The sequence below is a fragment of the Pteropus medius genome, unplaced genomic scaffold, assembly GCF_902729225.1.
Source record: "Pteropus medius unplaced genomic scaffold, Ma_sr-lr_union100, whole genome shotgun sequence".
NCBI classification, from domain to species: Eukaryota; Metazoa; Chordata; class Mammalia; order Chiroptera; family Pteropodidae; genus Pteropus; species Pteropus medius.
Genome location: NW_024350924.1, coordinates 5,320,838 through 5,346,921, shown reverse-complemented (window position 1 = coordinate 5,346,921; position 26,084 = coordinate 5,320,838). Strand labels below are relative to the sequence as shown.

The 26,084-nt window shown below is 37.5% G+C and overlaps 1 protein-coding gene across 2 annotated transcripts in view; it reads right to left on the bottom strand.

The window, feature by feature from the left end:
* The window catches only part of MAGI3 (membrane associated guanylate kinase, WW and PDZ domain containing 3), a 176,985-nt gene that overhangs the window by 70,514 nt on the left and 80,387 nt on the right, over positions 1 to 26,084 (bottom strand). For both annotated transcript variants that reach the window (XM_039841229.1, XM_039841230.1), the window contains exon 2: positions 6,677 to 6,793. In XM_039841229.1, the coding sequence (XP_039697163.1) occupies positions 6,677 to 6,793 (117 nt within the window). The remainder of the gene's footprint in view (positions 1 to 6,676; positions 6,794 to 26,084) is intronic.

Sequence of the window (26,084 nt, the reverse complement as noted above, 5' to 3'; positions counted from 1 at the left end):
CTTTAGCCTGCTGGGGCAAATGCAGTAAGGACCAGCACTACCTCAGTTACAGTGACGTCATTCTCCTACCTCTTTACGAATCCCAGAGGAACTTATTTGCACCACAGAAACAAATGTTGTAGTAGAACACAGTATTTTCACTCTTTTCCCTTTTTCAATGGTCTTTTGACAATGGAAATTTTTCATTTTAGTAGTTAAATTTATCGACCCTTTCTTGTTCGGTTAATGTTTCTTGTGTCTTAAAGAAATCTTTTCTGAGATCATGGGGACATGCTCTTCTTAAAAAGCATTACAGCTTTGCCTTTCATACCTAGTACTTTGATTATACTGAAATAGACTGAGGGAGGGGTGCTGATGAGAGGTCATTTAGTAGGCCACTTTCCTCTTTTACCAAATGGGTACTCAACATGATTTACTGACTTGACAATCTTTTAACCTCCCCGATTAGCCACAGCACTTGTGTCATAGAAGAAACCTTATACAGAAATGTCTGCATCAGACTGGGTGTCTGTCAATGGGCTTTCTATTATACCCCATTTATCTACTGACCATTCCTGCACCTTATCACAGTTTATAATTATCATATTTCATGATAAATCTTGAGATATAGTACAGCAAGTCTACCTATTTGTTTTTGTATTCATAACCTTGCCACATAAATTCTGGAATTAGATAAACGGGCTAAAAATGCTGGAATTTTTATGGGATTAGATTGAATCTATTAATCAATTTAAGGAGAACTGACATCTTCATTATATTAAGTCTTTAATCCACGAGCAAGAAATCTCTGCCAATATAGTTAGACTTTCTTTAAGGTCCCTAAATGTTATCTTACAGAGATCTTTACACTTTTTTAAAGATTAATATCTAGATATTTCAAATATTTTTTATGCTATTAGCAATATCTTTTTGTAAATTTTCATATCGTTGACGGTATAAAAGAATACAATTGTGGCAGTTTATTTGGTCATGTTATTCAAATATGATTTACCTACAATAAAATTCACTAATTCTAACAGTTCATTTCTATGAGTTTGGGGAACCATCACACCCAAAAGTTTCCCTGTGGCAGCCACTGATCTACTGTCAACATAGTTTTGCCTTTAATAGAGTCTCAGATAAATGGAAACGTACATTAATCTGACTCCAGTAGTGATTTGTGTCTGGCTTCTTTCACTTAGCATGACATTTTTGAGATCTATCCATATTGTTGTTCAATATATTTTTATTGTTGAGGGGTATTCCCTTGTTTGGAATACCAAAATTTGATTATGCATTTGCCATTCATGGACATTTGGGTTGTTTCTAGATTCTGGATATTATAAATAAAGCTTCTATAAACTTACAAATCTTTGGGAAGACATATATTTAAAGTCATATTGGTTTAATACCTACGAATGGAATTGATGGTCATACGGTAAGTGTATGTTTAACTTTATACGAAAATGTCCCACAGTAAATGTACTACTTTGTATTCTCATCAGCAGTACGAGATCTGCAGTCAACCTACGTTAGTGTTTCCATGTAGGAATCCCTTCTTGAAGTTATTTGGCAAATTTACTTTTCCCAAATCCCAAGAAAAATCAGTTGACAGGGAAAATGAAAAAACAATTATAATTCTCCTGTGAGAATTAAAGCTTAACAATTTGACACAGAGATGTTACGGCTTTAAAGGAATCTACAGATATCCACTGAAAACGAGAATAGGAAACACTAACAAGTCAAATCAAATGTTAAAGCTGACATATCCAGGGACCAGGACAGACGTAGGTGGGAGTGCAGTGGTCACCATCTGCTGAGTCGGCCTCACTTGCAGCCATTCCCAGGCCTCAGCGTGTGGTCAAGGCCCCGTCTGCTACTGCTGGGTCTTTCTTGCAAATACGATATTAGTTAAGAGGACATGTATTTATACTCTATATAAATTCTATGAGTGGTATTCCAAAAAATTACAAGTTTTAGAGGCTAACTAAGTCCTTAAATGGACAGTTCTGACATGTGATTGTGTATAATGATGTAAGAGACCTGAATGTTATCTGAATACTACTGAACAAGGTTCTCTGGCATTTCCCACTGAGTATTTGCTACGAGTTTCAGTGCTTTATCCATACTTTAACAGAAGAAAAGCAAAGAGAAGTAAAGGTTGATGTGGAATGCTCCAACCTGAATTCAGAAACTGGTCTAAAATCTGAAGTAAAAGCAATATAGATTTCAAAGGCAAAACCAAAGCCAGGGCAAGGAGACAAAATATTTTCATCTTTAAAAAAAGATAAGCTTATGCAAATGACCAATGACTGATGCCTAATTTGAAGACGCTTTTGGATACACACTTAACAATCTGATGAATATCAATGAAAATAAAAATGTTTTCTACATCTGTAATACTTGTTACCACAGATCAAGACTATCGGATGTAATGGATACTCTGTATGCTTTATTTTAGGAGTGAAAAACTCAAATATTAAATACGTATGGTAATATCTTTCAAAAATTTTAATGATTTTTTTGGCTTTTTTTTTTTGGTGTTAATGTTCCCTTCTTTTAAGGTTTTCCACTAGCGAATGTCTGTATAAGGTAGTTAAAAACATTAGTATAATATTGTTATATTAGTTCACAGTAATAAACCAGTTGATTTTACATTGTCGTTTTCTCTCCTTCTGCGCCTGGAGCACTCAGGAGAAGCCATCCCACACTACAGCATTTGCAGCCATCGTTCCTGCCATAACAGTCATGTGCGGCTGTCATCTGGGTTCCCAAGGTACTTGGTTCAGCTGGCACTTCGTCACAATCAACCACAAATTATACTGTGATTACATTGTGATGCCACTTCTTGTCATGAATTACAAGCATCCTACTGCCCACTGAAAGGAACTTGGCACTGTAGTCAAGTCCAAGAACACAACCAAAACCAATTCTAAAATTCCTTCTTGCAGGTCTGTCTCCTGGGACCACTGCCGGGACCAGTTCTGTATCAGCCAGGGTCCAAACAGGAGAGAGAAACTACATGGTTACTTGAACGAGGATGGCTTAATATAAAGTATTAACTATTTACCAGGAACTAATAACTAAGAGGGAATAAAACAGAACTGAAAAGAACGCCACCCTAAAGCTGGGGGAGGCTGTCCCAGTAAGGAGCAAACTTAGAAGAGGGAGCCGCTTCCAAAGTTGGGGTTCGGACCTCCCTGGAGAAGATGTGGTAGTAACCTGGGGACAGAGCTGGTTCCCAGTGGGTAGGTGGAATCAGGCAGGCAGGGAAATGTCATTTACCAGCGAGTTCCCTGTGTGTGTGAACTTACTAGAAAACCAGGGACAATGGCTGGACTTGCCAGAAACCCACTGGAAAACCATTTGCAGGGTATGCTGCTGAAATACGGGAGCCAGCTGGGGTGCCCGTGGAACTCATTGGGAAACCATGAGGAAGTCAGCAGGTGCACGGGTGGAGCTGAATTCATGGCTGAGGAGCCCCGCCCCCCCACAGTCCCCACCGCACCCCTGCCCACCGCGAGGCACCAAGCAACTCGCTGTGGGGAAGCTGACTGCAGAATGCGGCTGAAACTTACAGTGCCTTCGCAGGCAGGGGCAAAAGGAAACACACACACTGAAAACTCCCCTCTCATGGCCGTTAAGTGACACCCATATCTGCTTGATCCTTTTGGGACCCGCTTCATTAAGTTTGGTTAAAGAGGGCCTCAAGCAGCTCGATCTACGGTCTAGCCCAACTAGTAAGACGTGAGCCTTCTGGGGTCTCTTCCCTCAGGTTGGTTAGAACTTGGATTTTCCCAGCCCTGTGTAAGAGCGGGGACCGTTAAGCTTACAGCTGCCAGAGAGTTCTCTGCTTGGCCATGTAAGTCCCAAGATGCACACCCTCAGCTTAGTATCCGGCAGCAGACTCCAGGGGACACCTACGCAGATCGCCTGAGCTCCTTTTCTTCATAACTCTCCCTTCTCTGACACTCTGTGCTGCAAATTCCAGACATCTCAGGCTTCTTGGACTCAGATTGCTGTCCCCTCAACTCAAGAGTCTGCTAGACGCTGCCTGGGCTCTCCCTCCCTGGGCCGTGGCCCAGAAGTACGTCCAGGCAGAAAGGTGAGGAAAATCACAGGACTCCTTGTGTGTCGTCTCCTTTTCTATCTACGGGGCAATGTCTGCCAACAGTAGAAACCACCCCCCTTCGTCTTTTATTAATTTTATTACTCACATCGGCTCCGATTTTGTCAGTGTTTGTACATTTACTTTGGGAACCCCTCTAGGTGGCTTTTTTAATGTCCTTCTGATACATCCCATAATTTTTTAAGCATTTATATACTTGCTGATACAATTAGACGTTCCAAGCTCATCTTGTACTTTCCTTGCCCCAGACATGGAATCGGATTTTTCTTCAAGAAGATCTGGGATCTTTTAGTAGAGTAATATTCAGGGACCAGGTGGGGTTGTGGACACTTTAACTTGTAAGTTAAGAGGTCCTGTTAGAATTTGAAAAGGCTGCAGCTGTTTGGACCCTATGAATTAAAACTATTGTGGCTCCTTTCCAGGACAAAACCTCACACTGAGAAGAAACTGCAAAACTAGGAAAGTAGAAGTAAATTAAAGAGAAGTTCCAAGTAAAAGTAGCAGAGGGCAGCAGAAAGTACAGCACATATTTTTATTAACTTGTTTTAACAAGGAAAGAGGGAGCTCTGGCATTATGAAACAAAAAAGGCTACCCCGAGACACCCCATGTAGGCAAAACACCAAGTTACTCATTAAGGGAATAAAAATCGGATTGCTTTCAGACTTTTTAAGAGCAATGCTTTATGGCAGAAGACAATTAGGTAATTGACTAATATAATTAAGATGGACAAAAATAAAAATATGAGCCAAAGTATCCATCCAAACAAACTGTAAAGCATAAAAACCACAAACTGCTGTAACGATCCTGTAAAAATCCAGTAGAGAACAAGCTCTAGACAACCACGATTACTGAAGAAACAGCATAAGGCTGGTGGTGAGAGTAAACATGTGTTTACCCACAGACTGAAGAATAAACGATGTTTATAAAGGGGACAGGGCAGTAGGTAATGGCTGTTTACTTTGGCAATACAGATAGGGTGCAAGTATCAAAAAAAGGTAAGAATGAGAAAGCATATGCAAAGTAGAATAAGCTTGCTGATTAGATGTTTGGAGAGTAAAAAGATAATTACTTCGAGTCAGATGATGAGAAAGGGAGAGATGACTAGATATTGATCATATCAATAAAGATAAAGAAAGTGTCGCAATGGCTACAAAGCCCAATACGATTCGTAAACCAAAGAGATTCAGAAAGATAAAATAATGAAAAGATGGACAAAGATATATCAGGCAAGCACGAAGAAGGCAGGAGCCGCAACGGTGACATCTGACAAGACAGATTTACAGAAGCAAATCATAGAGGAGGAGTCAGATTTAAAATCAAAATCAAAATATTTTATACCAGGTTGAGGAGTCTAGACTTGTAGTCAAAGGAAGTCTTAGAAGGATAAACTACAGATGGATAAGAATCAGATGCGCTTTAAAGACAGACAAGACTGAGGTGACGTGGGAGGCAGGGGATGCAGTTAGATGGGGAAGGGGACAAACACTGCTCAAGTGCCTACTCTAGGCCACGTGGTTTGCATTTACATTCTCACTGTAATTCTAATAACAACTATGGAAGGTGAATCTTGTTATTCGCATTTTATAGAGACAGATTCTAAGGCTCAGGAAGATGAAGTAACTTGATCAAGTGAAGAAAGACGCTAGAATCAAGATTTTGAACTCAGTTTTACCTACCTCTGAGCCACTACAGAATGCTATTTGTTGTTTAAAAAAAAAAAAGTTTAGGACAGAAAGGGTGAAGGCTAAGGCAGTGCAGAGGGACAGATATTTAAGAAGCGTAACCAGGGAGGCTTGGTGATCAACTGGACATTGTCTAAGATTTAATAACAGAAATCAAGAACTCCAGAACCATTATAAAAGCTAGTATCCACAAGGAGTGACAAACATATTGGAAAGGAAAACAAACCAGAATGTCCTTTTACACCCTAATAATTTACTGTTCACCACTTTTTATTCTTTCCCAGACCTGCACTAACTAAAGACAAAACTTAAATATACACGATTTCTTGTTACGCGTTTAAAAAAAAAACCCCAAACATCATTACAACAACAACTAGGTTTTTATGAAAACCATTAAGACTGGAATAGAAACACCGGGATCAAGGTAAAAATTCAAAATGGATTACCACAACGAAGGCACTGCATGCCTCCTTTGGGGAAGGGGCAGATTTTAAAATTAGCAATGTGCTAATAATTCATACAAAAATGTTTGTTCTCAGAGTACAATGCATGGAGAGCAAAAAATGTCCTCTTACTGCATAGGCTGCAGAAATTGATTTATAGAAATAAAATCCAGTAAGCGACACGTACATAGATATTCTTAAACACTAAAGGTCCAGCGAGTTTTTAAGAAGTCACCATATAGAATCTTCTGGCTTTTCTACTTTGCAAAACAAAACCCCTGAAAAGTCCTCTAAAAACTTTTCTCCTTCTCCAATTTCTGTTGCATTCTTGTGCCCCAACTTAGTCATCGCGATTTTATACGAGATACTTTACTGAATTCTGTGTTGGATCGGTTCCATAAGGATATCTCGGCCCATTTCTTTTGTGCCATCTCCTACTCACATGGAATGGTTCTCAGGTAGAGATTATCTCGGATCACTTGCTGCAGCTTGTGGTCAACTGATCCTTTCTGAAACTGAAGACTCAGGTAATGTCGCAAATCTTTATTAATGACTTTGCCTATAAAAGAAAACCACAGAAGACAAAACTGTTAGATCTCCAGTTCAGTATAGATGCAAGTGGTTGAATACCCTTAAACCGCTTAGCTATGAACAGAAGAAATCAGGGTATTTCACTAAAAACGAGGTAACGCCAAATTATTAAAGGCACTTTAGTTAAAATATATACTTGTATAAATATACTGTGGGCATAATTTTACACGGTAAGAAGGGAGGCGGTTTAGGTAAGAGAAGATGACAAATATACGTGGTAATTTCATTCGGTCTCAAGGCTTTAAATAACATCTATATGCTGATAGCTTCCAAATTCTTATCATGTCTATCCCTGCCCTACCCCCAGCAAGCTCCAAACTCATCAGACTCGCTCGCATATCTTACAGATATATTTGGAAATCAAATAAGCACCTCAAATTTCGGATTGACAAAACAGAACTCTTAATCCCATCTTCCCCGATGTTTTTTCTCTCCTCTGCTTTCCCTGTCTTAGAAAATAACGGTAGCACCAACCCAGTGGAACAAACTCCAAAGCCAGCGGTCATCCCTGATTTCTCCTAACGCCCCCAGATCCAGTGCGTCAGCAACATCTGTCAGCCAGTTCTACCTCGAAAACGTCTCCCACCCGCTGCTTCTCTGCACCTCCACTGCCACCGCCCTGATCTAACCCACCATGATTTCTCATCTGGAATTCTCCAGTGCCTACTAATTTCTCCCTGCATCTATTCTAGGTTTCCTTCTGATCCCACCATTTACACAGCAGACAAAGTGAGACTTAAATCATAAATCAGACGGCCGCTACCCTGTTCAGAGCCACACACTAACTTCTAGTGGCACTTGGAATAAAATCCAAACTTCTGAGCAGAGCCTAGAAGACACTACGTGTTCTAGCCCTGGCCATCTCTGACCCGAACTTATACACCCTTCCCCTCCCAAATATGCTCCACCCACACTGGCCATCTCTGATCTTCGAAAAGGCCAAACGGGCCTTACCTCAGTGCCTTCTCTCACTAAATTAACCACCTATTTTCTGTCCACTTGCTTGACTCCTAGATACAACGTGAATAAATAAGAGCGAAAAATATTTTTCGTACTTGTGGGGGAAATGGGAGATAAGAAAAGGAATAATAGGTGGTCTCGAAGAAATATTAAGCAGGAAAATATGGGATAGCAGACATCTGACAGCGTTGAATTTGCAGAAAGGATTGAACTTAAAATGGAAATCAGTGACGAAAACATTGTTCATTAGTCGAGACTTCAGATAATTAGAGACTTCAGATAATTAGAAAATCTTTTTGAATAAGAAATGACTAGTTGATTAAAATATACTCCTTGTTTTATTTGAAACAGCTGAGTTATGACAAGGTTCGATAAATCAAAAGGTTACTACAGATCAGTTCATCCTTTTAACTATTATTCCATAATATAACATTCCTAATTCCCCCTTTTAGTCTTTTCTCAAATGTACAAATAAACATAACCCATACGAGAGGGTGTTAAAATATAAGCAGGAAATCAGAGTGCTTCTACAGTTCGAGATAATATTCAGAACCTCAACGAATACACACAAACCAAAAAGACCCTGTTTTGCGTCGCCAAAAATAAATGCTGAGGAAGTGGGGAGCATTTATGATCGAAGAAGAAAACCTGAAAGATATCTGCAGGGAGAGCCCAGCAGAAGCCCTAGTCCCACAAGTTGCTCCTGCCAGGCATTTACGGACCCCGGCGACTGGAGTCCACTCTAAATGGAATTATATATTTTTTTATGAGCAAGTACAGCCCTTGCTCGTTGCTGGGTAGAAGAAAACCCTTATTCATAATCAACACTGCAGAGTCCCATTGATTACTGAACAAAGACATAGCTGATAATGAGTTCATTAAGTATTCTTAAAATTAGGCAAGGGATGTTTCGAATGCTCTGGAACAAATATTGTACAAAAGCTTTGGGAGATTGTTACATAGGTGCTTAAATGGTGATATTTGTGGAAGCTTGGTTAGGGTACTCCAACAGACAGAATGCATCTCTGTTTTGTCCCTTTTAAAATAATATAATATAGGCTGCATTATCTAAAAATATTTTCAGGAATAGATTTGGATAAAGGATAATGCCTGTATAATTACAGACAATCAGAATCGATACTTTTGAATTCAAAAATGGTTTTGTTTAATTTGAAGCTTTCCCATAGATAGGCTATTATCACAGAGGTAACTCTAAAATGCTAAGAACCCAAACTGGATCTTAATCTATAAAAGTTACCGCCATTACATGAGATATAATTGAAGTCGAAGCCATAATAAAAATCATAGATCACAAATTACAGCATGAGGAGGTCTCTTAAGTGAGACAGAAGTTAAAGCAACTCAATATCTGTTTCAAAGGCCTACAAGATCTTTAGACTGAGAAGCCAGCTAAAGCAGAAAGAGCTAGATTTGAAGAAAAACACCTAGAATTATCAGGATTGGAACTGCAATCTCAATTTTCACCCTCAGCTTCTACTGGGATCCTGGCCACAACTCTGAGATGAAGGGTTGAAAACGAAAGGATGAAGGACAATTTCATAGCTGTGATGTCTTATTTTAAATATGCGACTATTAAAAAAAGTTATGCTTTTCTGAGGTTGGAGACAAATATCTCAAACATCAATAAAAAGTCAATTATAAAAGATTAATAAATTATTTGGGTTGGCATTAAAATTAATAATTAATAATAAAATACGTTGGCTATCATCGTGGATCACCTTGCCTCAAGAAACCAAAGGAATTTTCAGAAGGGGACAGAATGTTATTATTCCCTCTTTGAAATGATTCCAGGGCATTTTTTAAGTACAAATATCCTGAATAGGCAGATGACTGTAAAATTATTAGAAGGCCGACAGAAACATTAACTCACTAAGTCACTGCTGAGTTTATCTATATTATCAAGTTGTATGTGAACTTCTGCCTTTGGTTTGGGGAGAGCTTCACAGAAACTTGACATTTCGAGGGTATAAAACACATCTACCTGGGATTAATGTAGCTGTTGTTAAATAAATAAGAAAAAAAGACTCTTCAGGATAGCGTTCTTATGCAGTTGGCCTTTGCTTTAATTCAAATGTTGAGATTATTCTTTGACTTCTAAGTGATTTATAAGTCAAGCTGATTTATGAAACTTAAAAAGAGATCTATACATCTTACAAATACATACAGCTCAGGTGGGGAAAAGTCTCGAACTGAAATCTCAATCACATAAATAAATCCAGGCATTCCAGTTTCAATACATAAATAAATCCTTAGTCAGAAGAACTTGTAACTAAAAATCCATACTTTCTGAATACTTGCTAATTAATACTCCCTAACAGTCCTCTTTGAGGAATCAACCTAGAGTGACTGGCTGTTATTTAGATAAACCCAATGGCAAGTCAGCAGAGGTGTGGCCATGCAAGTGACTGTAAATCATTCTAATTGCCAACATGTCATTGATGTCATTGTCTTTTCCAGAAGGATAGCCCAGCGGACTTTGCCAATCGCTTGCGAAAGTCAAGATACAACATGCTTTTACTGATCTCTAATCCAGTGGCAATTATAAAATCAAAACAGAAAAAAATGAGGTCAGTTTGGCATGTCTTATTCTTATAAATTCACACTGATTCATGGGATCAATCTATTCTTTTCTAAACACAATACTGCCGTTTTTTTTTTTTTTGTTTTTTTTTTTTAAACAATCTCTCAAATCTCGCCACGGTGTAAAGTCAGGGAGTTATGGAAGTGGACTTAAGTTTTCACAATACACTTTATGCCGTTTTGGGAACTGGGACATGTGTCTCTCTTCAGTCTCCTGGTACTTCCCACATGCTCCATGATTCCCCAAAGAATATGGACAATGACCCTGAGATCATGTCTGAGAGTCTCTTTAACTCCTAGGAGGCAATTCAGTCGAGTCTTGAAAACTGAAATTCCTGTAAAGTGAACGATACCCTCAGTATCTCCTAATCTTTTTAAAATTTAATTTCTCACTGTTTGGGATGGTCTGTTTTACCGTTTACTGTTGGAAAAGTAATTCTGCCCGTTCAAGATTAGGGAAGCGGGTAAGAATGGTAAGGGTCCGATGTCAGCCTGGAGACAGCTGACGTGACCTTCGCCTCCTGACAGTGAGCCCACTTCCTCCTCCTCCTCATTGCTGCTGCTCCAAACACAGCCTTAAAAGCAATCTGTTCTCTCTGAAGTGTCTTACTCCCTTTGAGCTTTGGTCTATAGGAAAAAAATTCTTAAATGTTTATTTCTCACAGTCTACTTAGCACTGTATAAATGTGATTATGTGCTCCTTCCAGCTGTCAGTCATATACATCTTTTCGAAAGACCTGAGCTGCTCAGAGCGTTCTGTGCACCCTTAAGAATTTCTTTACATAACTTTTCGTTTAGAAAACTCTAGTCTTGGAGCCACACCTATAGATGCTATAACCTTTAAAAAATATGTTTTCCTCAAAGGCAAAGTATGGGCATAACCATGTCTTAGTTCTCTTCCTTATTGCAACTTGAAGAGAGCTTAGTGACTTTCCTCAATAAGATGTTCCATCTGACGAGCTCAATACAATTAACATTACTAACTAGTCCCTTTCCATTAGACCTAGACGCAGAAGAGCAATGAATCTCATTGCTTCTATCTACCTCCACTTCCTGGGCGCCACTGCAGTGAGATAAAACTCCATGAAACGGTGAAAATGATACATGGCGTAAATTTAACTCCAAACCGGCTCCTTGGCTGAAGGCAGGGGGTCCCTAAACCAAAACAAATCACACTGTAGTCCATTTGTTTCGTAACTGTAAATGGTATCTGAACTTTTCTAGATAATCAGTATCTGCACACTTCGTAGTAAAATATACCCTATGACACAAAAATTATTCAAAAATATTTTACGTGGTTTTTAAACATAAAAAGGTTGTCGGCTGAGTGCCAAGGCCATGGTATTTAATGCCAGTATCCAACACACAAAATGAGTGAATCAGCTTAATTTTGTTTTTTTTTTTAATTGTTCTTTGACCGTCTACATCCTCCAAGACACGAAACTTTAGAACACTCCTCCAAGATACGAAATTTTAGAACATCCTCCAAGATACGAAATTTTAGAACACTCACTTAACTGATGTCTGTATCTTACATACAACTGTATCTTAAACTATGTTTCTTAAACCATGAAACTGACTTTATTTGGACTCTGTCAAAATGCTAAAATAAATTTTTCATTGAACGGCAAGTTCTATAAGTCTTTAAAAGTAAGTTTTAATGATAGCTTATATGTCAATTCTTCAAACTCTGTTCTCTATTAATATTTTAAAATGTATTCACAAATGGTCTCTGGCTATTCTGAAATATAAAATAAGGCTAAATTACCATCCAAATATATGGCCTTCTAGCTCTACCTGAGATAACAAGTCTAGAGCAGAGGGAAAAAATCCTTCTGCTTTCTCTAGGGGTAGAGGAGGAGGATGTAGAAAAAAGAAGAGAATGGGAACCAAGAAGAAAATGCTGATGAATAGGACTGTTATTTTAGAATTAGTATTATCATATTATACGTATTATACGCTATCTATATGTTCTCATGCCTCATGAAAACCTTGGAGGTAGGTGTTATTGTTATTCCCATTTTACAGATAAGGAGCTGAGGTGTAGAAAGGTTAAGTAACTTGCCCGAAGTTACATCACTAAAAGTAGCTGACCTGGGAATCTGAACCCAGTCACTCTGGCTCCAGAACCTGCGCTAGAATGTGCTAGAATGCCTGCTACCTCCCTACTCTCCCTCCCTCCATCTCTTTTGATCAATTTCTTCTTTTGCATAAGCTTCTAAGAGTACAGGCCTTTAAAAACTCTTTCCTAAGCACTTACCCTGCCAAGAAACAGTAACATCTATTGCGTAAACAAGTATTTACCGAGCCTTGAGTAGCAGGCACTTGGAAGTGAAGCAGTGAATGAGAATGTACCCAAGTGGAACTTAGAGCCTCACGGGGAAGATGGGCATTGAAGGAGGAATTTCAAACATAAGAGTATTATGAAAGAGAAGTATAGAGCACTGTGGGAATCTATAACCTTGACCCTAAGTCTGGGGAGACTGGAGAGAGGTCACTAAATTACACTGGAGCTAAAACCTGAAGGATAAATAGGAGCCCGCCAGGTTAAAGACGGGGAGGTTTGGTAGAGGGAGTGGGACATGCAAGCACTTACTTGAGGTGGGAAAGGACACAGCGCCTACAGGAACTGAGAGAAATCCAGTAGAGCTGGTTCTGAGAAAGTGAGGAAGAGTTCACACAAGCTGAGACAAGAGTTCCGGTGGGCTGAGAAGAACCTCGTCACAATAATTTCAAAGAACATCGACTAACTCGGGTCTGACGCCAAGGCTCTTCATAATTGCTATAAGTAACAACTATGGCTATATTCTTACCAGCCACCTCTATAGTCTCTATTTGTATTCAAATGTCATCTTGTTGTTTCTATTCTGTCTTCTGTCTGTAAGGGTTATATTTAACATTATAAACTTAGAAGACCCATGTCTACATAATTCTTTAAGTATGCCACTCTCCTCACAGGCAATTAAGAACTCACTGAATTTTAAAACTAATTTATATAATTAAATCCTTGCTCAGTCTCAAATGCGCAAAGCATTAAATACTCTGGAATCTCTTGAGCCATTTCAGTGTTTAAAACTGGTCATTTTTTTTAAATACTCTTCCAAGTGAGTTTGAAGAAACACAGACCAAAGCAATGAAGCAATGTTGCTGTCTTCCACAGAATATTGCTGTCACCTCACCGGAGAGGAGAAAGTCCCTTGCTAAGAGAATAATCAGTGTGACCCCAGTGTGAAACATGTCTGGGGATATGCAAAATAAAAATACATAAGGGACACACATAAAACAAACTCATGCTTCAAGACTTAATAATACCTAAAGTATTATTTCGGGGTATAATTATTGGGTGACTTTTTTATACTTTTTTTCTTTTAAGAATTTTATCTTTATGGTTTTTTGTATTTTCCAATTTTCTATTTCTATGAGAAAAAAAAACTTTTAAAAACTAGAAACCAGATTTTCAAAAACTGTACCCTTCAAAGGTTATTGGTGGAAAAGGAAGCCTGACATAATGAACCACTATGACAAAAAACTTGCCAAAGTTCTATGTGAAAGCTACGACTATTTATGTAGGTTTTCCTCTCACCATTTAGTTTTAATAAGTATTATTTTCGCTATACCTAGGTTAAATTGCAATCCTTTGGCTTTTAAATGAAACTCTCAATTGATAAACTATAGAACTAAAATACACATTTTAAAATTAAGATGAAATCAGCATTCCAGAAAAGACACAACGAAATCATCAAAATTTCCCTTTAACAAGTCATACAGCAGAAAGAACAAAGTAAGACGAACCTTTCTGGCAGAACACAATGGAGAAAAAAAAGGACTAAATCATCAAAAGTGGATCCTTTTCTTTTTAAAGCTTTTATTTGATGGGATCAGGTAGATTTAGTACTTAAAGAAAAACAGTATTTTTAAAGTGCTAACCTGAAGCTATTTATAACTTTTTCTTTGTGACACTCACATCAGGAACCATTAGCAAACCTGTCATAATGCCGGATAACCGGTGCCCGGCTGGCACACCAATATCTGCATCACGGCATTAATGCTTCATCCTTTTGACAAGAGGGTACAAAGCTATCTAGTGCGCCCTGTCATTTCCCCTGAAAACGGAGTAAGTGGGTTCAGCAGTCTTTGCAAATCAAACCTATGTGCTTCAACAGAGTGTCCAAGACTTGAGGTGGGAGATCAGTTACTGATGTTTCATTGCGGAGACAAAGAGGAGGCTGAAAGGGAAGGCGGGTGCACTTGGTTAGAGTCTCACAGGAGAATCGCGACTTAGAGAATTCGGATCGTACTTTAAGATGCATCATCGCATCATTACATAAACAATTTCATCCCCCGGGTTCAGGCACTAGGCTGATATAATTAACTACTTAAAAAAGCAATGTAATAGCCTCTTTTCTCTGATAGCTTTTAGAAATAGGAATTTATACTAATCCTTAGAAATTTTCAAAAATGAGTGGTTAAAGGTCCTAATATCATACATGAAAAATGATTTGACTCCAGAGAGAGTCAACATTCATTAAACAAAATAAGCACTTCCCATTTTCATTTCTAATCGGCAATATATTTTACATGATTTTTAAAAATTATCTTTATAAAATATGGTTATACAAATCTCAAAATCTAAAGAAACATTTTGGGAACAAATGCCATGTCTATGCATACTCTCCTAGTCAGAGTCCTCCACTAAAAAATCCTTTCCCCAACTCGCCCCAACCATAAGGCTGAGTGAATCAGGATCTTCCAGAAAATAACAACATAAGTGAAAGTATCAGAAGATCTCCATTCTCCCATTTCCCATTAACGGATCGTAACAGAGAAAAAAACAAAACAAAACTATATCCCCAAATTAAACCAATGACAAGAAATAAATCTATTTCAAAAGGCAATGAGAATTTCTATAAATTCCAACGTCAATTAATCAGTTAAGAAACAGTAGTGTAATAACCATAATCAAGGGTACCAAAAGCCCTTTCCAGCTTGACAATCCTGAATTGAGGTTGAAGAACTGCGAGAGAGTCTTCTGGGCAACATGGCAATATAAGTCACTTTTACAAAAAGCTCTCTCCAGTACAGAACAAAATGAGAAATAATCAAAAACAGGAGGAAAAAAAAAAGTTAACCTCTGTGCATTCAAATATTAACTCCAAAGAATACAAAACAATTTGGACATTAAGAAAAATGCCAAAAGCTGACATACAATGTTCTAGCTCATAAGCTCCTTCCTAGGAGCAGGAGAAAGAAAAATTCCCAGAGAAACGAGAAACAGTGACAAAGTTTCCAAAATGTAGCTGCCCTTAGCGTAAATCCCTCCCCACCTTTTCTTTACCTCCTGAGACATCCGAGTAGCTAAGCAGAGGACATGAGCCTCGACACCAAGCTGGAGAGTTCATGGGCTAATGATAAGAGTCAAATGGTACCCAGGTAAATAGGAAAGAAATAGCATTGATGAGCTTTAAGCAAAGAAGTAACAAGATGAGAATGGCATATTCAAAAGGTAACTTGGTGTGAATAGCTATGGGGAATGCAATTAAAAGGTGAGGGCCACTCTCCAGATGAGAGATGATTTAGATCAGTCGTGCTGGTGGAGAAGGAAAATAGATGGATTTGAAACTCACTGTATATCCCAGATATATGAAGAGTTTTTCAATAAGAAACACTATCCTTAGAAGAGGAAGTTGTCTTATAAGTGAACCTCAGATTACAGAATGATTTATGTATTATTTTAGGTTGAAGAAAACACAAAGTACTGTCTACAGAAGCCATGTTAGCCTGAACCAACAATTGTTTCAAGAGATAATCTGACATGATTGCCGGGGCGGGGGCGGGGAGGGAAGCAAATTAAGTGAGAAGCTCTAGTTATTATTCCTCATGTTATTACTTCACAACAGCACTGGTCAATGTCGCTGTCCAGCAATCTTTTGACGATCACTTGAAAAAAGTGATTCGGTCCATGCTTACGTTATGAGATCGCGAATATATGCCAACAGAAAAAGTCAGGGAATAAAATTCTGCTCTAACTGAAATTGTGGCTGGGACAGCATTATACACAGAGTTAAAAAATACAATCTCTCGAACAACTTAGATGGAAGGGAGGAGGAGAAACTGTAAGATGACTCATTCTAGTGTTAAAATACCAAGGAGACATGTTGAAGAGTTGGTCCCAAACTTTTACTTGAAATAGTGGGGAAAGCAGCATCTCTAAATTTCAATCAAAATATATGTGCAATTAAATTACATATTAGAAGTCTAGATTTGATTATATCCCTAAAGGTTTAGAGTCATCTCGCTTAATCACGGACGTCAGCCGCATGGCGGTGTGAGAGGACCTCCAAGCCCCCTTTAAAGTTACAACAAGTTGCACAGCTGTAATTCAACAAAGGATTTCCTGTTCAACACACAAGCATGTCTGACATACCACACATTTTGACTAATCACAAGATTTTTTTTAAGTGTCTTTTAAAAACTGTGGGATAGCTTAGCTATACGGTTTCCTCAGATTTGGATATATGTGATATAGTGAATAAAATCCATAAGCCTTGGTGATATCTTTGATATGAAAATTCAAGGAAAAAGAAACAGAAAGATCACTCCAGGTTTCTAACTTGAATAACCAGGTGAATCTAAGTTGGGGCAGGGGGTGGGGGAGGGGGGACAAAAAAAAATAGAAAGGGAAGGAACAGGTTTGGTGACTGAGGCAGGAAATAGGGTTATGCTTTGGGGTATGTTATTTAAGATACTAGTGAGACAGACACCATGTGAAAGTATCAAAAGATCTGAATTTAGAGCTATAAGCTGAGAGTCTTTAGCTTATACGGAGTAACTGACAAAAATCTGGCCTTCGTAGAGACGTGGTCCTAAGTATTTTCAGGCACTCTTAACGGGGTTTCGAGTTAGTACAACTTTCCTGAGAGGCATTATGGCCATATCCATCAACAATGACTTGCGTGTCTTCTGATAGAGAAGCTCTATGGAAGTTGTATTGATATATAAATGTAAAAAATGTGTAAGATGAATGTTTATCAAAGCATTATTCATAAGGAATTTAAATGTCCAACTATAGGTAACTGGTGAGTAAACTATAAATGATGAAAAACATCTCCAATTCCTGATACCCAATGGAGTCTAAACATATTGCTGAGTAAAAAAAAGAGGGAGCCACTGAACAGCACTTAGTGCGAAATGTCATATGAAATAGGGACCCATTTCTTACATGTTTGTGTGCAAAAATATACTCTAATATGTGCTTCTGTGAATGGCGAGGTGATGAAGAATTTTTACCCTCATCTTTGCGATTTTCTATAATGTTTGAGAGGTTTAAAAAGAAACGACAAAAGCATGCCAGTTTTTAGAAATCTATAAAGTTTTTCCCCCTTAAGTGTTTAAGAATTAAAGCCCAATATAATCTTGGAGGTAAGCAATAAAAACAGGAGGGAAGGACCACCCTGGCTGAGTACAGGGGCACTCAGATTTCAGGGCTGCATGACCAGGAGCACATTGTCAAGGCTGGAGCATCACCCCAGGCTTGAGAGGAAACAGTGAGGCCGGAAAGTCAGTCTTGGTTGACCTTGGTCTGTAATTTGGTTACTGACGTGGACAGTGACTGAGTGTTTAATAGGTCACTCCCAGAACTGGTTCCTGAACCCTGATCCAGCATTGAGTACTATATGTTGTGATTTGGGACGAGTTACTATAAGACCACGTCTTAAGGATTAGTAAATTACATACAAGAAAATACAGACTGGAGAAAAAAAAATCTGACTCCAGTAAAAATATTTCCCATAAAAAAGAAAAAAAAAATAGAACGATCATATGATAGAGGTCGGCCTCTCCCTTAAAGTTAAATGAACGCAAAGAACGGGAGGGTCATAAAGCACCAAGCACTGTGCTAGTGCTGAAGCTGTAAAAGTCACAACGCAGTATCTGCCCTGGTGTCATAGTGTCATAGACAAGTATAAACCAACAACTGTAAAACCCAGTGAAGAAGCATGTGCAAGGTGCACGAGAGTACATGGCCAAGAGAAAATAAGTAATTGTGTTTGGTGGGGAAAGCCAGATAATCTAGGCTGGGAGTGTGGATGGGGAGGATGGGACAGGGAGAGCCATGGGCCTTCTAGGCGGGGGACAAGCATGCATGGGGGCAGAAAGCGGAGTGGTGGTGGATTGTAAGGCTAGAGAGAGATATGCATTAAGCTCAGATAATAGCAGGCTCTACTTATGACGCTGGAGGGTTAGAACAGTCTTCTGCAGTGAAGAAGTCACTAAAAATTTTTGCCAGAGAAACGACATAGCCAACTTGTGTTTTAGATGGATCATTTTGGCAACAATATGGACCTACAGAGAGAGACAAGGAGAAAACTCTGACGGCACTAAGACCAGCAGCAAATGGATTTAGCCACAAACCAATTAACACCGGCAGTAGAAGCAATAATAGAAGAACCAACGCAGCAGAAAATTGGATTGGTGAAATAGGAGGCAGACTCAAGAAATACGCGCTGAGCATAAGAAATTAACCAAGACATGAAGAGAACGTTCACAGACTTCCAGAGTGCTGTAATTCAAACTTCAAATTACAGGAGTCCCTGAAGGAAAAAAGAGAATGAACTAAAATAAACAATCAATAAACAAGGAGTGCAGCTGAAGAAAGCTGAAAAATTTTAAAGAAATAAGATTGGAAATTGAAAGTTCACAGTGTTCCTAGGAAAACAAACAAACAAACAACAGCATCACAAAAACACAAATTTAGATTCTTTTGCGGGGGGAAGGGGGTTTCTAAGCTGTCCCAAAGAAAGACTAGATATTATTTGAAGAGTCAAAATTAAGAGCGATTGAGAGAACTCCATGGTGAAAGACATGATGTGGTATCTGTATTCCATTCGTTTGGCAAAAAAAGTTTTTCAGATTTGTGGTGGTAGCGGTGGTCTAAACAACAAGTTTTTTTTTCATCTAACTGCCTTTTCTTCTGAGAGCAATGAAAGGAGTAATCCAGAACTCTATGACTGAAACAAAAAAGAAAACCTTATAATTTAGAGCTGCTGTAGGCAAACACAATATTATACTATTGTAATTGATTAAAAAAACAAAAACAAAAAACCAGGTGACATAAGAAACAAGGGACAGAGGCAAAGTAACAAGACCGAGAGCTACAGGAAGCAGGCACGTACACAAACTATTTTATCTTTCATGGTGGAAAGTCAAAACTTACTGCTTCACAGAGAAATATAAATTGATCATAACTGGATTGGAAAAACTTTGTGGTCAGTTCAAGACTAACATCAATTCTTCTTTGTAGCTCCTTAAAAACATATACCTTCATATATTATATGATTATATCACCTTGTAACTGACATTATGAGACTCTTTTATAATACACGGTTGGATTTAATATTTCTAAACTCTCATTTATACGTTAACCTCAGTAAACTGCACATACTTTGTTAAATTTTAAATCTAAAATTAAAACCGAGTCCATCTTTGCTGCTCTTGAAGAATATTATCTCCTGTTTAAGAGGGACCAGAAGATGACAAAAACTACTGTTGAAAAGAAAGTATTCTTAGCTATCAAGGGTTTTTCAAGAGTCAGATGTGATGATTTGAGACAGGATCTCAAAAATAAGACAAATTGGCAAAAAATTAAATAGTTGCTAGAGATAAGATTATGGGTCACTGTACCTTGTTTTAAGTTTTTGTCTTAAATGTTACTATTTAACAATTAAAAACAAAAAAGCTAGAAAGAAAGGGCATTTGCAGACACAGAAATAAAGTATAATGTCATTTTTTTCCTCTCAGAAGCTGTATACATTTATAAAATAAAAAGTTAATGAAAAACAGATACAAAAAGATTCACAGTTGATTCTATAAAAATGAAATATACCATTTTCCTTACAAAGTATAAATAATCCTTAAGCAGTAAGGATACATTTATGTGATAACTATTTTAATTAAATTATCTCATCAATTCAGTGAAGAAACCAATTTAACTGATTTCATTTGGTAATGATTTCTAATTGTTTGGCTCATAATGGCATATCTGTCATTGAACAATGGAATATTATGAAATTTAAAATAACAACTCTCACTTTTATAGCAGTGCTTTAAAAGAATTTGTAAAGAATAGAATTTTATCTTCAAAGAAATTTCATGAGGAATTCCAATGTTCAAAAACAGAAAAGACTGCAGAATCCAACTTGGAAAGCATTGCTTCATCAGTCATGGGTTCACCAGGTTAATACACACAAGTTGGTTTTAGTTCCTCTCTATGGTTGCAATTTGCATCCACCACCTTGAAGGGAGACACATGGGTTTCTGTTAGTATCGTGTGATGTAGTAAGGCTTTCCAGAAGCAAGATCAATTTAGTCAAAGATGGTGCCCCACTTTTTTTTTTTCCCCAATATAATTTCTGTTTAAATATAGAACTCTTCTTTTATTTTTTTAAATTGAAAAAAGAGAGGGGAAAACCATTAGGGGAAAAATGGCAAAATAAAAGACTAGACAATACACAGAAAAAGAAATGCAACGACCTTTAAATGTGTAAGAGGATATTCAGCTTCACTTGTAATCAGGTAAATGCTAATTACTCCTTTATACATAGTTGGTGGGTCCAGTGGCAGAAACGAACCAGCCACGTGCCCACAATAAGGGGGTGCACTGTCCACAGAGAATTTACAAAGTAAAAATTAAACTGCTTCTTATCATCATGTGCCAGCAAGTTTTACATAAATGTCAGCAATAAAAATACTCCCTGAAAAAAATCTTTTATTGTTTCATATTCTAAACAATCATTGTGGTTGCTGTTGTTTTAATAACATGTATGTAAACTTGAAATTATGGATTTTCATTATTTATTTCTTAAACATTGAATTAGACATGTAATTTAATTTGGAGAACTCCCAGTTTGGCTTGGGATGTACATGGGCTCAGTTTCACACATTCATTTCAGAGTTTAAGTCTGTAATGCTTTCAAATGGTTCAAGCTTCATTAGAGCAGTCTGTCTCTAGCCCCTGTAATATGCTACATATTCCTGCATTTAAACAATAGATTCCACAGAAACAATGACAGCTGTATGCTATGTCTCTTTTCTAGGTTATCTTCCCCCCCACCCCACCCCCGGTAGGAAGTTTTAGATGAGTTCATCAGACACAAAAATATTTGACAGCCGGAATTCGGCCTTGAACAATGAAAAATAAAACACAAAGTTTTAAAAAGTTATTTAAAGAACAGTGTACGGAAGCTGTGGTTAAGGTCATTAACTGTACAACAATAAAACATAAGGAAATGGACATTTACACAGGAAAAAAAAATCACATTTTGAAGAATGCCATGAGCAACAACAAAAGATGCTGCTCATACATTGTTAGAAAAAACCAAAAGAGTTATGTTTACTTGAATACGTGGTTATAAGCAGAAAAACTTCTATTTTAACCAAATATAATAGAGATTTAAGGTGAATTTTTTGGTTGCGATATTTTAGTGAACATTTTCTATAGTGACTATTTTTAAATTTATTTTTACTAGCATGATTATATATTCAAATGTTCAATAAAAGATTTGATGTTTATATTTTGCTTCTATCATTACATTTCATTCTATTTTATGGTTATTACTGAAAATAATTTTTTCACATAGAAGAGAAATGCATTAAAAATTACCTGTTGTAAGGTAGGCCACTGGGGAATATAAAATAATACAACCAGTGTGGAAGAGAAAAATGGAACAGGTGGAGTTATAGTTATGTAATAACAAAGAGAAACACTGGGAGACTAAACTAGAAATTAATAAAAATGGTTACCTAAGGTGGAGATGGGGAAAGGACCGAGGCAAGAGGTAGAGATAAAAACAGAAGTGAAATTCTAAGTATTCTTTTTAAATAATTTGACTTCTGAACCATATATATGTTTTATACATTTGAGAACAAAACTAAATTTAAAAACCCTAACACTGAAAATGAATGGAAATAAATGAACTTCACTGCATATTGAGTTGGTAATATAACCACATGAAGACAAAAAAATATTTCAAGCCACTTCTGAACACGGTATTCACACTTACATCCTTACTGGGGTATATTCTAAGGATGACAATAATTGCAAAGAAATCTTAAACTTCACAGAACAGCTGTAGTGTTAATATTAGTTTTCGTAATTTTGAACCTATTTTATTTGTATTATATAAAACAAAAAGATAATTTTATAACTGTTTTTTAGGAATTGAGATGTTCAGCGAAAGACAAAAGATACAATATTAGAAATGTACTGTTAAATTTGCATACGTACCAACATGAAGCCATGACTTAAATAATACGCATGCATATATAAACATAATTAGAAAAAAATACACAAGAGACATCCTAATTATATCCACTAGAAGTAATGACATCCCAGTAGCAATGAGCACCTCTAATGCTCAGGTCTTGCTTTCTAAATATCTTTCTCTGTTAAAAGGAACCAGGGCTCCTCGGAGAAATGACTGGTTCCAGATCTGGGGCTAGGGAAAGTGTAGGTGAGCCCAGGTCATTAGGCGTTTGTAGAAAGTAAAAAAAAAAAAACTAATGAAGGGCTTTCAGCTTAGAGAGGCTCTCACCTGCCCTTGGAGAGAATGTGAGCATCGAAAAGAGTAACTGATTATAACAAACTGAATAAATAAAAATCCATGAGTCCATAATGATACTCTAAAAAGAGAGAGGCAAAAAAGTTCATCTATAACCAGTGGCGGTGACAATTACACCGAGCTCCCTGCTCTCGAAACTTCTCATTGAAAGAACTGAGCATGAATTCTGATTGGGGGGGAACAGCTGTTGTTCATCTCCAGCAGAAGAGGTGAAGCTCCTTACCTAAGAATGCCAGTTAAGAGATGTGAAGGAATGACAGAATGAGCACCCTCCAAAGAAATAACTGATTTCAGGCAAGAATCACCAATAGATGCTAAATAAGCCATTTAGTATGAAATTATTACCGCAGAGATTACTTGCTAATTTCAAAGGAGAAAAGTGTGTTATTACACAGAAAAGAGCAAACTTAGTATCGCTAACAGCATGACAATCTGACACGCTCCTCATGTAATACTGTATAAAGTATATGGTACCACCTATAATGCATTTTTGCCAAAAAATTTAATCTGAATAGTTAGAGTTTACAGGGATCACAAAGGATAGAGGAATAAGATACATGATAATATGAGGAAACAACCAGATAAATATAGAATTTAGAAAATTCTGGTCTCTTAAAAAGTCAGTGCTCCCCTCCAAAAAAACCAACTAAACAAAAAACGACAACAAAACCCCAAAGTGCGAAGATGTTCTAGAATAAGAGAGACTAAAATGGTGTAACACTCAAAGGCAGGCAGCCTGTGAACCTTGATTAGGTTGTTTACGAAGAAAAAAAAGAACTGAAAAAAAAAAAATGAAGTAATTGGGAAATCTGAAATATGGTCTCAATAGTAAGTGATATTAAGAAATTATTCTTAATTTTCTTAGGTGTGATAATGGTATTGCAAGGTATACTAGGAAGTCCATGCTAAACATTTTAGGAATGGAATATGAATTTTGCAATTTACTTTCAAATGGTTTGGCTAATAAACACACATGCTCACTCACAGGTAAAATGTAATTTAGGCAATGGTCATGTGAGTAGTCATTGTCCTCTTCGAGTTTTTTGTAGGTTTCAAAATTTGCATAACAAGAAGAGGAAGTACAGAATTCTGTAGCAGAAGCACATCCACTAATCCTAGCGGGATGTACTCCAATAGGGCAGATAGTTCACAGAAAGATGCAGGAACTCAGTCCCCGTACTCTGCCTTTCTGAGAGTTAAGAATCAGTCTTGCATCTTTGACTTCCCTCAGTCAGAAGTGCAACATCTTCCCTACGTCACCAAGTTGACTTCTCCACAGTCCTCGGGCTCTTCTCTCCCGTCGGGGACCTAGCGAATCAGCAGTAACAAACCGCGACAATAACTAATACTTACATGAGACTTACTACGCACCTGGCACTGTTCTGAGCTCTCTGTACATAAAGTAATTCATTTAATCCTCACATAGTCCTACAAATACTGTGTTTCTCCTCATTCTACAGATGAGGAAAAGAGGCACGGAGAGGCTGAGCGATTTGCCAAAGTTCACGAAGCTGCTAGTTGGCAGAGTTAGGATCTAACCCAGGTGGCTCTAGAATCTGTTTTAACACATTACACTCCCTCCTCAATCACCAAACGCTCTTGATTTCATCTTCTAAATATTTCTCAATATTTAGAAATAACGACCTCTCCTCTCACGCAGGTCACCATCATCTTTTGCCTGGTGAAGCCAACGACTTCCTGCTTGGATCCACTGCCACCGACCCGCCTGATTCTCCAACGTAGCCAGGGTGAGTTTCCTAAAGGGCAAATCTGATTACATCACAGCTCAGCTTTCATCCATAACCTGCCAGTGGCTTCCAACTGAACTGAGACCAGCATTCAAATCCCTTAATTTGGTTTATGAGGCCTCCGGCTTTCCTCTCAGCTGCAACTCCTCTGTAATTCTTACATTCCTCAAATGTCAGTGTTTCTCCCCGGGCTTTGTACGTGATGCCCTTTCTCCAACCCCTGGCCTGGCCATCCCTTGCACACCCTTTACATCTACATTCACGCCTATGCACGGGTGTCATTTCTTTGAAGCCTCCTGATCTTGCAGTTCTAAGTTAGCTGCCTCTCTCATTTGATTCCCAGGACCCTGTAACCCCCTTACTAAATATCCACGTCCACATGCCTTCTCACACTGTACTTTAACTGCCTAATTACTTCTCTGTCTCACTCCCTGGATGTAGCATTAGGAGAACAGAGAAAACGCAGCAAGAGCTCAAAAAACACCGAAGAATTAATAAAAAGCAATAGATCAACTTGAAGCCTTTGTCAAATAATACAACCTTCCTGGTCTAATCATATTTTTTTTCTTTATAAATCTAATAATTCTTATCTTTTGGAATATTCTACTCAAAACATTTATTTTTAATGATCTTCCACCGTAGTCAAATTATCTCCATTATTCATTCATTGTCTCAAAACTTTGAACTGTAATAGTTAAGTGAAGACTATAGAGAGAAAACACAGTTCGACAAAGTCTGTTCTCTTTTAATCTCTATATGCAGTTTTCAAAAGAACATTTTACAAAGCAATTGTCCTAGACTCTTGAAAATGTCAACGGCATAAAAAGAAAAAAAGAAAAGAAAAAAGCAGGAAGGCTGGTCTAAATTAATAGACTGAAGAGTTAGGACAAGTAGAGTCAATGTGATTCTTGTTTGGATCCTAGACTTTTAAAAAGAGAGAAAGAAAAGAAAAGCAAACAAAAAAGTTATAAAAGACATTTCTGGAACTGGAGAAATTCAAATATGGCCTGTATATTAAAATACTTTTATCGTCTCATTCTTATATTTCTAGAGTATGAAAATGGTACTGTGGTTATGTAGGAAAGTGTCCTTTTTCTTAGGAAATATATCATGAAGTATCATGAGTATCATCATGTGTGCAACTTACTTTCAAGTAGTTTATGTAAAAAAAATTATACACATATTCACATGTACACACACGAAAGAAAAATAAAGCAAATCTGGCATAGGTTAAAAATTTGTCTAAACAAAGGGTATATGGATACTCATTGACTCTTCATTTCTCATTTTGGTAGATTTGAACTTAAAAAAAAAACTTTGGGGAGAAATAACTAAC